A 15,536-nucleotide genomic window follows, 5' to 3' on the forward strand; every position below is an offset into this window, starting at 1 on the left:
CCGGGAACATTTTATATCTTGCTAATTGGCGCAGTAGTCGATGATTAAATAGCGAGAAGTGGTGTTTTTCGAAGAAATTCTCATTTATTTTTCGATTGCCCAGGAAACCTGTGTGTTCTATCTATACGTAGATAAAATGATTACAAGCAGAAACTCCACGAAGGTTATAAGTAGTAATCGGGGGAAACAACCGATAACTCTTATGCATGACGAGCTAGCGATTTTTTTTTCAGCGTCATTCAGTTAAAGGGCCACTGTCCAGGGAAGGCCCTTTTAAGCAAAGGAGCCCAGTGTTTCGGTCAGGTACCGGAGATAGTCTGTGCAAAATGCTACAGTGACACGCGCGCCGCAATGCATCGAAAATACGATTCAAAGCTCTCTCATGCTCTCCTTTGGGAAGCCAGCTTCCCCGTATCCTGCGCTGGCCCGACGGTCCACAGTAATGATATGGTAATGACGTACGTACCGCGAACGACGTCCATTGGTCCGTCTCGCTGACTGACGGGAGAAGGATGGGTGTCTACTGCTCGCTTGGCGCTTTTTCCTCGCCACGGCCAGACTGAATCTAGTGTTCCTGTATATGCTCCCGCAGGGAGCAGAGTTGCGCGAAGGTCAGCCATTATGTTCCAAGCTCTACGGGAAAGCCGCTCCTTGCGTCTACAGGGGGGCTCTGCGGGAAAGCCACTCTTTGGGCGTACAGGGGCTGCGATCACGGCGGGGCAGACGATGTAAAGCAGTTCGCTTTTTTTTTATTGCCATGTACATCGCGCTCTATTTACAGGCATTCTTTTTCCTTGCGCTGTATAAAGGCTCAGGCATCGATGCCAAGCGCATAGTGCATTTTTCTGGAAAACATAACATCGAAAACACATGTGATTCGCATAACATGCTGGCACAGCATGATCTGTCAGAGATGGCGAAACGGTTGCACTAGCTCGTAGCTGTGACGTTAATGATGTAAAAATACAAGTAATGACAATACTACGCAAGTTTTGCGTGGAAACGTTTTGCAACCCCCGGCAGAAAGAACATTACAATGCACAATTCTGTAGGGATTGTCTGTAATATTAGACGAAGCTTACAACGAAACCCCGCTGCACGCAATGCAAAGCCAGGCAGTCTAAAGCAATGCAATTGACAGACAGGCGAATTGAACCAATAGCACAGGTCGCAGACTTGCTCGCGCTCCATTATCTTGCAATATATTACCCATAGCACCATATATGACTTGCATTCGTCCACTGAAACTTTTCCATGCTGCGATCGTTCAAACTTCCCTTATCCAGTCGCGTGCTTTTTTTTTTGTAAGCATCATTCCGTTTTTAATATATGAATTTGTTTTTTTTCTAACGGCTGCATTCACTGTAATGCAAAATGCTACGATTGTAGCATTCCAATTTGTATTTTAATATTCATCTCAATTTCTGTCACCCCCCCCCCCCCCCCAAATACCACCGTTATCAGAGAGTCCTTCAGGGCTTTTTGATAAGTAGAACAGTTACCCAAAGTAGGCAAATCTAGTTAGCATGCAGACATAGACTGACAACCTACTTCTGTGCAGGAGATAGGGATTAGAAAAACACTTTACAAACAGCTGGTATTTAGAACTTTATTGTATGCAGCCGACAAGTGCTCCTGTAACAGGTACATTACATAACACCATTACTGCAGAATAAGTAGAGAGGCTAAAGAGATTGTACTTGACAATCACTGTACACTTCACTGTGATGCTGAACACTCAGAGAAAAACTGCAAGCCCTGTGCAGAAACACTGGTAGTCATTAAAGGCCATAACACCATAAAGGGGTAGACACTAGTTTTCCATACTTTTTTTATTTGGGATAATGCATGGTGTAGAAAGACAAAGGTTATTTCTGAAAGGTAAGCATGAGTCACCACATTGGAGTTTGTGTGTGGCTGATTAATATTATAGAGCATCTATTTTCAGTTTCAGACTAAGCTGCCAAATGGTGGTTGCAGCATCAGGGGGAAGTAGACACAATGTCAGCCATACAAATATCATTTGAGTACAATACTGGAGTAAATCATAGGCGCTGCACTGTTATAAAAGAAAAGGAGAAACCAGGAATGACATTCAACATGGTTAAGTGTCTTCAGCTGAGAGCTGTTTGAGGAGGTCCAGGTTGAGCGGTCGCTCCAGCTCTAGCACCCGGTCTTCTTTCGAGGTTCCTGCACACAGATAAAAATATGTTGCCTGAAGACACACTTCATGCTTAACCACAGTGCGAGAAGTGCAATAGTTTAAGTGACAGAAGGAGAATCTGTGGCACAATAAGGGTCAGCTACCCAACCTAACGTCGGTGGGGACGGTTCAACAGCCATGCTGTCTTCTAGTGCCTGCAAAGGCGTGTCTGCATGAACATGAGTACATTGTCGACATTGCAATGAATGAAGAGTTAGGTCCAAGCCTGAAGAATTAGTATTATTCAAAGAAAATCCTAATGTTCGTATTCATATCGTTCACAGGACACTAAAGATCTCATATGCTGATAATGAATGCATGTTCTGGGCAGTCAAAAGCGCAGCACACTAATACAGCTGTTCAAGTGAAGAAGGCAGAATGAAAAATGTGCACCTCACACTTTTCATGCACGACACAGCTATTGCGTGATCGAGCTGAATTATTAACCTAACGTCACTGTGGATGGCTCATCAGCCATGCTGCTTTCCAGTGCCTGCGGCATGTCTGCATGAAAAAGAGTACATTGTTGACATTGCAATGAATGAAGAGTTAGTTCCAAGCCTACAGAATTAGTATTATACAAAGAAAATCCTAATGTTCAGTATTCATATCGTGCACTGGACACTAAAAGGTCTCATATGCTGATACTGAATGCATGTTCTGGGCAGTCACAGGCGCAGCACACTGATACGGCTGTTCAGATGAAAAAGGCAGAATGAAAAATGTGCACCTCACAATTTTCATGCACGACACAGCTATTGCGTGATCGAGCTGAATGTATTAACCTAACGTCACAGTGGATGGCTCATCAGCCATGCTGTTTTCCAGTGCCTGCAAAGGCATGTGTGCATGAAAAAGATTACATTGTTGACATTGCAATGAATGAAGAGTTAGTTCCAAGCCTACAGAATTATTAATATACAATGAAAAGCCTAATGTTCAGTATTCATATCGTGCACTGGACACTAAAAGATCTCATATGCTGATACTGAAAGCATGTTCTGGGCAGTCACAGGCGCAGCACACTGATACGGTTGTTCAGGTGAAAAAGGCAGAATGAAAAATGTGCACCTCACAATTTTCATGCACGACACAGCTATTGAGTAATCGAGCTGAACGTATTCACTTAACGTCGGTGTGGACGGCACAACAGCCGTGCTGTTTTCTAGTGCCTGAAAGGCATGCCTGCATGAGCAAGAGTACACTGTTGGTATTTCAATAAACGGAGAGTTAAGAGCAATGCAAGTTTGGAAATTCCAAGTGGTTCACTCACCAGAAAAGATGGCAGGCACATCTGGCTTGAGTAGTTTCCTTCCTTTGAAGTAGGACCACTCAAACTGGTCTGCTGTGAAATGATCCTGCATAGGATTATGTGCAGAAGAAAACATGTACAAACATTGTTGACTGGATTTGTATTTAAAAAAGGTCCATGTGCAACAGGTGATGCACAGTGCAATCATTGTTCGTTTTTGGGGTTTAAGTCCCAAAGGGACTCAGGTTATGAGAGACGCGACAGTGCAATCATGTACTCATGACAATATTTTATGACCCCCGCAATGGAAGTGTGCAAAAAATAGCACTAATCATGCATTACCACATTCCGCGCAATTTTCCAGCGTTCCCGCTGGTGAAATTACGATCAGAATTTTAACCGCAGCTTCGCGGTAACATTAACTGTAGTACACATTGGCGAATGAACAGCAACAACGACACGCAACTGAACCGCAAGTAAGAAAATCGAGAGGCACTAGAAAACAGCACGGCTGTTGTGCCGTCCACACCGACGTTAAGTGAATACGTTCAGCTCGATTACTCAATAGCTGTGTCGTGCATGAAAATTGTGAGGTGCACATTTTTCATTCTGCCTTTTTCACCTGAACAACCGTATCAGTGTGCTGCGCCTGTGACTGCCCAGAACATGCTTTCAGTATCAGCATATGAGATCTTTTAGTGTCCAGTGCACGATATGAATACTGAACATTAGGCTTTTCATTGTATATTAATAATTCTGTAGGCTTGGAACTAACTCTTCATTCATTGCAATGTCAACAATGTAATCTTTTTCATGCACACATGCCTTTGCAGGCACTGGAAAACAGCATGGCTGATGAGCCATCCACTGTGACGTTAGGTTAATAATTCAGCTCGATCACGCAATAGCTGTGTCGTGCATGAAAATTGTGAGGTGCACATTTTTCATTCTGCCTTTTTCATCTGAACAGCCGTATCAGTGTGCTGCGCCTGTGACTGCCCAGAACATGCATTCAGTATCAGCATATGAGACCTTTTAGTGTCCAGTGCACGATATGAATACTGAACATTAGGATTTTTTTTGTATAATACTAATTCTGTAGGCTTGGAACTAACTCTTCATTCATTGCAATGTCAACAATGTACTCTTTTTCATGCAGACATGCCGCAGGCACTGGAAAGCAGCATGGCTGATGAGCCATCCACAGTGACGTTAGGTTAATAATTCAGCTCGATCACGCAATAGCTGTGTCGTGCATGAAAATTGTGAGGTGCACATTTTTCATTCTGCCTTCTTCACTTGAACAGCTGTATTAGTGTGCTGCGCTTTTGACTGCCCAGAACATGCATTCATTATCAGCATATGAGATCTTTAGTGTCCTGTGAACGATATGAATACGAACATTAGGATTTTCTTTGAATAATACTAATTCTTCAGGCTTGGACCTAACTCTTCATTCATTGCAATGTCGACAATGTACTCATGTTCATGCAGACACGCCTTTGCAGGCACTAGAAGACAGCATGGCTGTTGAACCGTCCCCACCGACGTTAGGTTGGGTAGCTGACCCTTATTGTGCCACAGATTCTCCTTCTGTCACTTAAACTATTGCACTTCTCGCACTGTGGTTAAGCATGAAGTGTGTCTTCAGGCAACATATTTTTATCTGTGTGCAGGAACCTCGAAAGAAGACCGGGTGCTAGAGCTGGAGCGACCGCTCAACCTGGACCTCCTCAAACAGCTCTCAGCTGAAGACACTTAACCATGTTGAATGTCATTCCTGGTTTCTCCTTTTCTTTTATAACAGTGCAGCGCCTATGATTTACTCCAGTATTGTACTCAAATGATATTTGTATGGCTGACATTGTGTCTACTTCCCCCTGACGCTGCAACCACCATTTGGCAGCTTAGTCTGAAACTGAAAATAGATGCTCTATAATGTTAATCAGCCACACACAAACTCCAATGTGGTGACTCATGCTTACCTTTCAGAAATAACCTTTGTCTTTCTACACCATGCATTATCCCAAATAAAAAAAGTATGGAAAACTAGTGTCTACCCCTTTATGGTGTTATGGCCTTTAATGACTACCAGTGTTTCTGCACAGGGCTTGCAGTTTTTCTCTGAGTGTTCAGCATCACAGTGAAGTGTACAGTGATTGTCAAGTACAATCTCTTTAGCCTCTCTACTTATTCTGCAGTAATGGTGTTATGTAATGTACCTGTTACAGGAGCACTTGTCGGCTGCATACAATAAAGTTCTAAATACCAGCTGTTTGTAAAGTGTTTTTCTAATCCCTATCTCCTGCACAGAAGTAGGTTGTCAGTCTATGTCTGCATGCTAACTAGATTTGCCTACTTTGGGTAACTGTTCTACTTATCAAAAAGCCCTGAAGGACTCTCTGATAACGGTGGAATTGGGGGGGGGGGGTGACAGAAATTGAGATGAATATTAAAATACAAATTGGAATCCTACAATCGTAGCATTTTGCATTACAGTGAATGCAGCCGTTAGAAAAAAACAAATTCATATATTAAAAACGGAATGATGCTTACAAAAAAAAAAAAAAAGCACGCGACTGGATAAGGGCAGTTTGAACGATCGCAGCATGGAAAAGTTTCAGTGGACGAATGCAAGTCATATATGGTGCTATGGGTAATATATTGCAAGATAATGGAGCGCGAGCAAGTCTGCGACCTGTGCTATTGGTTCAATTCGCCTGTCTGTCAATTGCATTGCTTTAGACTGCCTGGCTTTGCATTGCGTGCAGCGGGGTTTCGTTGTAAGCTTCGTCTAATATTACAGACAATCCCTACAGAATTGTGCATTGTAATGTTCTTTCTGCCGGGGGTTGCAAAACGTTTCCAAGCAAAACTTGCGTAGTATTGTCATTACTTGTATTTTTACATCATTAATGTCACAGCTACGAGCTAGTGCAACCGTTTCGCCATCTCTGACAGATCATGCTGTGCCAGCATGTTATGCGAATCACATGTGTTTTCGATGTTATGTTTTCCAGAAAAATGCACGATGCGCTTGGCATCGATGCCTGAGCCTTTATACAGCGCAAGGAAAAAGAATGCCTGTAAATAGAGCGCGATGTACATGGCAATAAAAAAAAAGCGAACTGCTTTACATCGTCTGCCCCGCCGTGATCGCAGCCCCTGTACGCCCAAGGAGTGGCTTTCCCGCAGAGCCCCCCTGTAGACGCAAGGAGCGGCTTTCCCGTAGAGCTTGGAACATAATGGCTGACCTTCGCGCAACTCTGCTCCCTGCGGGAGCATATACAGGAACACTAAGTCGCGCAACTCTGCTCCCTAGGGAGCATATACAGGAACACTAACTGAATCCAGCGGCGCGCGCTCCCTCGGCCGTTTTTTTTTTCGCGCTCGCGGAGTGACACGCCCCACCTCCCGCCAAACGCGGAGGAGGAAGGAGACTTTGTCTTGCGGAGGCTAGACGACCTCGGGCAGGAGAGTGAAAAACCTTTGCGAGGAAACGGAAGGAGAGAAGCATTACAGAATCAGGTGATTGCGGTGTCTGTAACTGCGTTATTAGTTACGCTTTTCAAAAACATTTTGTGGCCTTGCGTTCTAGGGGCGAAGTCTCACAGTCACAGTCACAGTCAGAAAATATTTTCGACCGGAAGGTGGACAGTGGGCCTTTAAGCGGCATCGCGCCGCTGGCTGCCGCAGGATGGCGCGAGGTGTTTTCGGAGGCGCGTGAGCCAGAATCCTGGGGTCGTTCGGGTGATGTGAGGGTGCGTTTTCATGAAACTAATTAGGAATTTTAAACTATAGGTAGATGTGTGAGTTTTCCAGGGCTCTCATTAAGTCCCGGTGAAGCTGATTTGAATGTGTAGATAAAACACGACTCTCTCACTTCTCTGTCATGGTGTGTGGAGAAGTTTGATTCCGGGATGGTTACCTTTTAGTTATTGAATTCATGACCGGGAATATTAAGATGCCTCGATAAGGGAAAATTAGGGAGGGACTTTGGGTGTGCGCGATGGTTAATAAATGTTATTCTGAAGCGTGTCAAATAGTGGTAAAATAGGGAAGGTACGAGAATAGGGCCTAAATAATTAGGCCCTATAAGGTAATACTTTCATGGGTATCTTAGAGGAGGATTTTCTTTGAAAATGTGGTGACAAACTGCTCTGCTATAAACGTTTCATCGACGAAATTTTCTCTCACCCAGCTCACCCTTCAAATTTTCCCGCCACTATTCGCGCTGCACGATGAATTTTCTTCATATGACGATCACGGTCTCTCAAAGCAAGGTCGTTACCAAGCTCTGCCGGAAGCCCACGGATTCTCAGCAGTGTTTGCACTTTGGGAGCAGCCACACAGGCACACCGATTTAGGCGCATCTGTTCAAGAAATGATGACTTCACATCGAACTGTGCAGAATTCAGACACGCTCATAGGTCAAAAATACCGTGCACAAATAATTGGAGATGCCAAAGACAGAGCACCAAAACTCAACCGCGAAGAGATCCTTCGTGCCTCGAATGGGGCTACCCAGAAATCGAACCGCAGGAAACTTGTCTTAAAGCACTATGCCTCCGTTCCCAATGTCTCGCATTGCGCGCACTACAACATACTCGAGCAGAGTGAACGCTGCAAATATTTTTTTAAAGAGCCACCACAGGTAGTGTACCGACGAAACGGAAACCTTCGGGACATTTTAACGTCAAAATTCAGCATTCCTAAAACAGCGGGCTGTACACATTGCATAATAAGCCTCATTGCCTGGTCTGCAGCCACATCACCACGCTAACCAGTGCTGTCAGCACAGCCTCCAACTTTTCCATAACAATCAAGGGTAACTTCAGTTGTGACGGCTAAATAGTGATCTCATTCAGTGTTCCACATGTCAGCTGCTGTATATCGTGCGAACACAGACACGCTTCAGAATAAGGTTTAATATTCATCGTGCACACATAGTCACTCCTTATAATTTCCCCAGGCATGTTAATATTCCCTTTCACGAATTCAATCTATAAATTCAAATCAGCTTTATCACATACCTACCTGTCGTTTAAAATTTCTAATTAGGTTCATGAAATCGCACTCTCACATCCCCCGTAGATAACAACTCCAGAATATTTCACTTTTCTCTTTTTACCTTACTTCTTTTCATTAGTCTCCTTGTTGGAAGCCTTGTTATCGGAAGTGGGCTTCGGAACTCTTCCTACTGTAGGCTGTGGAATGACCGGCTGGAGAATCGGTCGTTGTTGGGTGCACTGCTGTGACGGTTCAATGGGCGTTGCAGGAGGTGGAGACACACGTTCCCATACCGATGTTTGTGGTAGCGTTGATGTTTGCACGGGCGCAGATGCTTGGTGCTGAATTGTGCGGCATGATATGTCAAGTCGTTGATGGTGCGGTGCCTGCTGGTTCGCGTTTGTCTTCGTTGCTTGTGCTTTTCGCAGCGGCTCTGTTAGTTGACTGCGATTGTCGCGCTTGGCGGGTGATGACATCCGTTTGATGGGTTTTTGCAGGTTTTTGCGGAAATGTACTCGCTGGTCGTAGGCTGCTTTGTCCTTTTGTTGTTGCACTGAGCATGTAGGGTCTAAAGAGGGATGTGCACCGCCGCAGTGATAACACTAGGGAATGCATTCATGTGTTGTCTGATCTTGATGTAAATGAGTAGCACACGTAGGACACCTCCAGAAAGTTTTGTAGGCGCTCATGGCGGCCACTTCGCCACTCCCAATTGAATGCTCCACAGAGTCCTCATTTCATTTATTCGCTAGCGCGCGCGCGCGCGCGCGTGTGTTTGTGGGTGTCTGCACGCAATTAAAGGAACACAGTATTTTCAGGCAATTAGAATAAAATTTTAACAATCAATCTCCTAGAAACATGTTTCTCCTGCAGAATTTCACTCGACACTGACATCTGATGTGAAAAGTAGCATGTTATGGAAGACGCTGACCTGTCCTGCTGCAGCTTCCCGTGATGATGCATGCGCTTTCTGAATCAATATATTGGATGGACTACTGTTCATTATTAGCTTGGAGCCTACTTCATTGTACTCATTTCACAGGGCACACACACGTATGCAACAAGTATACTTTAGTTTTGAGCCCGCCTTTCGGCTTCATGTGTTGGTAGTAAATAATGTCGTGATGTGGCACTTACTTGTACATTCAAACATTTGCAACATAATGATCAGAGCCCAATTTTTACTCCATGCAAGAGCGCCCATGCTTACCAAATGTTTTCCTGCGAATGCCAAACGATTAGACGCATCGATCAGATCGCGTTCTGTCAGATTTGGCATGTGCTATAATTTGTGAATTTTTCCATACCAATGCAGTACAGTAGTTTTGCTTAATGTGGTCAAACGGAAGCACGTTCTTAGTATGCTTCGAAATTCTCACATGCCGTGAAACAATGCGCCGTAAGCTTCTTTCCGGTCTTTAAATTCTTTTTTTTGTCATTTATTGCTGTTTTTACATAACCGGTTATAACAATTATTTTTCACAACAGTCATATTTCGTTGGCATGAAGTGTATTGTTAGTGGGCTTGACTGTGATTTTCTTGAATGTGATTTTATTATGGTAAGTGTAACAAGGTGCCCTCGTAGTCAAAATTGTCTGAAGATCTATTAAAGATTTCTTATGATTCCCTTATATCATAGTGGAATGAGTGCAAAATGAGGTTTATCCATTGCACTGAGCATCCTGTTTTCACACAAGCTGCAGTTATGGATGGGCACTAAGTTGGTGTGCGGGTGTTTCTTTTTAACGCAGCCCATCTGCCAGCAGCCAAGATCATGAGAATAAAACAGGAACCACCGGAGGCTGAGGAGCTTGGGCCGAAGGTCGAACGCTCCGTAAGACAGCAGCCAGGGAGGAAATGCAAGTATGTACCCGCAGAATTTAATAGCTCAGGCACACTGCCAGCAGAGGTGCTGTAACCTGTCCAGTTGCCACTTCGGTGACATACTGCAACCAGTGAGATAGCGTTTAGTACTATGCACAAACAATTCACTTTACATTCAGTGCCAGTTAGGTAAGAGCTTTTGCGAGTGTTTTGCACACTTCCCGGTTGTTTTTGGGCTGTGTGGAGCATGATTTCTCAATTTCGGCTGTTGCTGTTGTGAATGCATGGCAATCATAAATCATGGCAAGGCCTTGTGTCATGTAGATATTTCCATGTTGTTGGCATATGCTTTTTTGTGGACAAGGGGCCTCTGTCTCTGTGAGGAAATTAGCAGTTCAGTCGACATTGCTTGCTGGTGTGGTGAATGGACAGCTAGCCCCGGCTGCAATTTTCAATGCCCAGTGCGGAGATGAGTGCCGGAGCAACCGGAACTACACCTTCGAACATATCGAGATTAAGGACGCCCCGACGTTGCCTATGTTAACCCACTGCTGTCGTAGAAGGCTCACGTCTTCCTCGTCTTCTTTTTTTTAAATTGTAGTCCATCCCAGACAAGCCTAGTTTGCTTGTCCACAGCGAAGTGCTGATAGCTGCCACGTGAGAACTGTGCAGGGTTGCATAATTTCAATGTTGCAACCTGGAAACACCTGGAGAAAGCGCAAACTACGCACAAAGAAAACAGCTTTAAACCAAGCCCAAGATGGCGGCGATCGGCCGGCTGCATAGAGGAAGGAAAAATTCGAGGAAACTTTGGCGATTATAAAGTGATGAAAGGCGAAAGCCTGAGTGCTGCGCCAAATTTACGCCTCTCCTCAGGTGCAAGCATTTCGAGATGACATCAGCTCATTAGCGACGAGATCGCGCTCTTTTTTTCGTTGCAGTTCTACATTTACTGTTGTGTGGTTGATTTTACCGGGTGCGCGACATTAATTAGTGGTTAATTATTAATTACGCAAACGTCACTACTTTGTAATTAAAGGACCCTAATTGGTAATTACCTAAATAATCATTGATATATAATTAGTCATTATATAGTAAATGATCATTGATAGGAATATGGTCATTAAGGCACGCATTCGCGCATACTGTGTGGTCGTGGCATTAATTAGTAATTAATTATGCAACTCTCACTAATGAGTAATTATTTTGTTTATTTTATAATATAAATGTTGAATGACAATGCTAGTCGACTCGAATGTCATTCGAAGATGACCGTGTAGCACATGTATTAGAAAACAGAGTGCGCATACTTCCTAGCATAGCTAAACAGCAGACATGCTGGTGGTTTGTGAATTTATTATGCCAAAATGAAATATTGCATCCCAAGCAACCATCGTCATCCATCGGACGGCCAACGGCCATCCGTTTCGAATGTTTCGGATGGCCGATGAACGTCCGTGAACAGCCAATGGATGTCCGTCGGCCGTCCTGTGAATGTCCAAAGGGATATGTTTATTTGCCCAACGGATGTCCATTTCGGACGTCCGTTCCCGGATCTTTCTCGGATATTCGCATATATGATGCATGCATGCTTTTCTATTTTATTGCCTCGAGAGAGTTAAAAAGCAGTTTAAAGTACAGTAGGCATATTTCATTGTAGTTATACATAAGCACATTGCTGAGTTATTGTAAAATGTCTAATTCCTCCATATGATGTAAAACTTGAAGCGCACATCCACCTTCTATGATTAAGTAGAAGCGAACAGTTCTTTGCAAAAAAAAAATGAAGAACAAAAGTTACTCTTCAAGCCTACACCAAATTTCAATAGACCATTACCTCTGAAATGCTCGGCAACCTTGTCTTGATATTCTCATTAAAACCAAAATAACATAACGAGGTGAGAGGAATAGCCTGTAGCTTATTCAGAGCATAATAATCCTTGACTCGAGGTTTTGTGGAGGACAATAACAAAGAAACAGTGCTTCTCATATTGTAACTGCCCGACAACACTTATTACAAGCAGTCTCAAATATCAGCGAGATTCTGCCCTCTTCTCTCTCAGTTCACGCCAGTGAAATCGCTCAGTCGTGGTTCTTATTCGTGACCCTATAAACCACATCACGCCAATCTTTCTGGTCTTCCGCTATCTTTCGAATATCACATATATTCATTTGCAATCCCTGAAGGATAAGCTAAGGATAAAGTAAATACGAGAAACAGTTAAGAAGGCAGTATCATACAGGCCATACCTAAATTAAAATAAGCTGATAATTACACGCGCTTCAATAATTTCCAGCATTGAAAAGACAATTCGCTATCTGAAATGCTGGTTATTGTAGTGGTGCACAACAATTTTCTATCGCATTGTACAGGAGCAGTTATGCATTAGTTTTCACTGTAATGCGCTGCAGCGCAGACTGTGCCCTCGCAACCTGCAATTTTCATTAAGCATAGTGAGAACAACAAAGCACGCCACTTGCGAAGGCAAACATATTAAAAAAAGGAACCTAATTCTTTGAAGACCATCTGTTTAATTGACGCTTAATTTGATTTACCAAAACAAGGAGGAGCTTCGCACGATTGCAAGAGTGGAACGTGATAGCACATCCGGCAATTTCCTAGTTGACGTAGAGGAGAGGGAGAGCCAATTCACTCGACGTTATACTCGGACGACTACGCCTGGTTTTCGCTGTAACGAGCTCCCTAATGCTCTCGCGTTAAAATGTGTGAGTAGGTTCACTGCTCTGTTACATATTCATACAATTTTCGCTGCGCAGGTTTTCACAAAGCTCGATCACTGTACTCACTTTCAAACGCTTTCACCTGAGTCCTCCGTCCTGATGTGCTATCGCCGTGAACCACTGTTGCTTCAGGGGGGTAATCCTTTCACACTAGGAACTGGCACAAATGCGGAATCGTTTTCCAGGTGGCATCCGAACATACTGCGTGCACTCGCACAAAAAAGAAACTGCGCGGCGCGGCACAAAAAGAAACTCTCACATGGCGACACCACGTGGTACGAAACTACGGCACAAACACTGTTTCACGCGCATAAAAGAATTTGCCATAATAAGTCAACACTATATTTTTACTGCATATTGTTAAATTTCTTAAATAGGTTGTCCTTTCTTCAAATAGGCGCACTCAAGAAGACCCGAGCAATGGCTGCAGGGGAAACACTTTTGAGCCGAAGGAGGATCCCGACAGCCCAGGCCTGAAAGCGCAGGTAAAAGAGACGCGTAAGCGAAAAGCATCACAGCCCGCGCAGAAGAGAGAAAAGAAGACCGAGGGTGACGCTAAACCACGTGGCCTCGACCGGGGCCTGGAACCGGACCACATTATGGGCGCAACCGATTCATCAGGGGAGCTGATGTTCCTCATAAAGTGGAAGGACTGTGACGAAGCGGACTTGGTGCCTGCGCGAGTGGCCAAACTCCGTTGCCCGCAGGTAGTCATTCGCTACTACGAGGAGCACATTACTTGGGACACCAATGGAAATCGCGAGTGAGCGAGTGTCCCCGCTTCCACTGCCGCCTTGTTTTTTTCGTGGTCGAACCTTTTTTTTTTTATCTCAACACATCATCACGCGAGATGCCCGGTTGACAGGCTGCATTGGTCGGCGTCTTTCCCGGTGAACACTCCCGGTATTCTGCCTTTTCTTTTTATGTGGAGACGAAGCCTTGTCTTGTCCTGTCGTTTGTCTAACCTTGTTTGACCAAACGCACGCAGGACGTCGTGCAAGTGTCAACCGTTTTACAGCGCCGCGCTTCTTGGGGTGAAGTGTTTACTGTGGTTACTGTGTTGGCCCGATATGTTCGGTGGAAACCGTCCGTAGCGACGTGTTTTGATGCCCCATTTCTTCCATTCCTGCAGATAACGCTGCACCTTCCTTTTCCATTTGTTACCTCTCGTTTTCTTTCCCACGCAATCACCCGTAATGCTGTGGGTCCTGCGTGCGTTTGGTCAAACAAGGTTAGACAAATGACAGGACAAGACAAGGCTTCGTCTCCTCGGTCACCTCCGCTTTTTTTTTTTTTTCAGTTTCTTGAAATCATTATTTAGCGAAGCGTGAATTGAAGCTTCTGTTTAAGTAATCGAAATTCGACGTCAAGAATACGCTACAACTAAATAAAATCAAACGGGGTCGCAAAATGTCGCGCTTTCGATGTACTGTTTTTTTTTTCCTCATTGCTTTGTGTTGGAGTGTTTCGCGGGTTCGTATTGATGTATACAAAATAACAGAAAATTAAAGTTTCACCTGCATTTGTTGGGGGCGAAAAAAATCGCTGCAGTCTTGTCATTTTCAGGCGTGTCTCGACTTGTCAGCTGTCAAAATCACTGCTGGCTTTGAGCAGCGTCATGCTCTTAGACACGCCTGTTCTATTATGGACTTATTTTTTTTTTAAATATTGGTAACGTTTGGATTTAATGTCATCTGCTAATCACAACATGCTTATACATAAAATTCCTCTGATGGTTGTGGGTATTGTATTTTCAGTTATTTGAAAGGCTTTGGCAGGTGCAAAAACCATGTGCTGCTTACCTTAAAATGTAACATCCTTTGCTTTTGCTTGAAGAGCGCTGATATACGCAGGTAATGTAACCAATTCCTTCATGCTAAAGAGCCCATTTCATTTCTGTTCTGGCATGCTGCTTGGGGTCCTAGTGTAAATTTAACTTGTAAAGTTGTGCTTGGGGGAACTGCTGGAACCTGGAGAAAAAATGGTGAAGTACAAATTATGGCAGACTCTAAAGTTGTCTTGTAGGTTGGGTATAAAGAGGTAGGAGTTAGAAAAGAATTTTGAAGCTTGTGCTGATGCTGATGTTTGGGTGCTCTGAAACCCTCTTGTTATGCATTGGCATGCACAAACGGGAGCAATAGAAAGTTACTTTTAGAGGGCCCTGAGTCGGCAGCAGGGTTAGAGCACTTAGCTTTAAGTATATTGTTTACCAATCAATCAAAGCACACTTTCGAAGAGAAAGTTACGGTACTGGAATCTGGCGCAGACACCAGGCGTTCGTACCTTCTAAACATTATCTTTTCAGTTATTGGTAGTGTTCGGTACTGTGGTCCTATGTGGCTGATTTTCATTGAGGGGATTGTCTTACAACTACACGACTTCACTGTAGTTAGCCTTGCCAAGTCATGAAGCCATCGCCTGATTTGTGCCACGAAACGTGTTACCTGTATGGCTTGGCGGGAGTTGCTCTGTAGTATTGTAGTTGCTCTGTAGCGCATAGAAGC

At 44.1% G+C, this 15,536-nt stretch overlaps 1 protein-coding gene and 1 long non-coding RNA gene across 2 annotated transcripts in view; one reads left to right on the plus strand and one right to left on the minus strand.

Moving 5' to 3' along the window:
• The window catches only part of LOC146171684 (chromobox protein homolog 3-like), a 154,497-nt gene extending 139,911 nt beyond the window's left edge, over window positions 1-14,586 (plus strand). The window contains exons 2-3 of the mRNA XM_084586289.1: window positions 10,218-10,329; window positions 13,430-14,586. Coding sequence (XP_084442415.1) covers window positions 10,218-10,329; window positions 13,430-13,799 — 482 coding nt within the window. The 3' untranslated portion in view covers window positions 13,800-14,586. The remainder of the gene's footprint in view (window positions 1-10,217; window positions 10,330-13,429) is intronic.
• On the minus strand, window positions 1,474-3,582 carry LOC146171686 (uncharacterized). The gene is made up of 2 exons (XR_014702755.1): window positions 3,477-3,582; window positions 1,474-2,190 (listed from the first exon to the last, which is right to left on the minus strand). It is a non-coding gene; the product is annotated as an uncharacterized LOC146171686 (long non-coding RNA).
• Window positions 14,587-15,536: the final 950 nt, after the last annotated feature.

Source organism: Amblyomma maculatum, unplaced genomic scaffold (genome assembly GCF_055883805.1).
Source record: "Amblyomma maculatum isolate TAMU_Amacu unplaced genomic scaffold, ASM5588380v1 scaffold_18, whole genome shotgun sequence".
Classification (NCBI taxonomy): Eukaryota; Metazoa; Arthropoda; class Arachnida; order Ixodida; family Ixodidae; genus Amblyomma; species Amblyomma maculatum.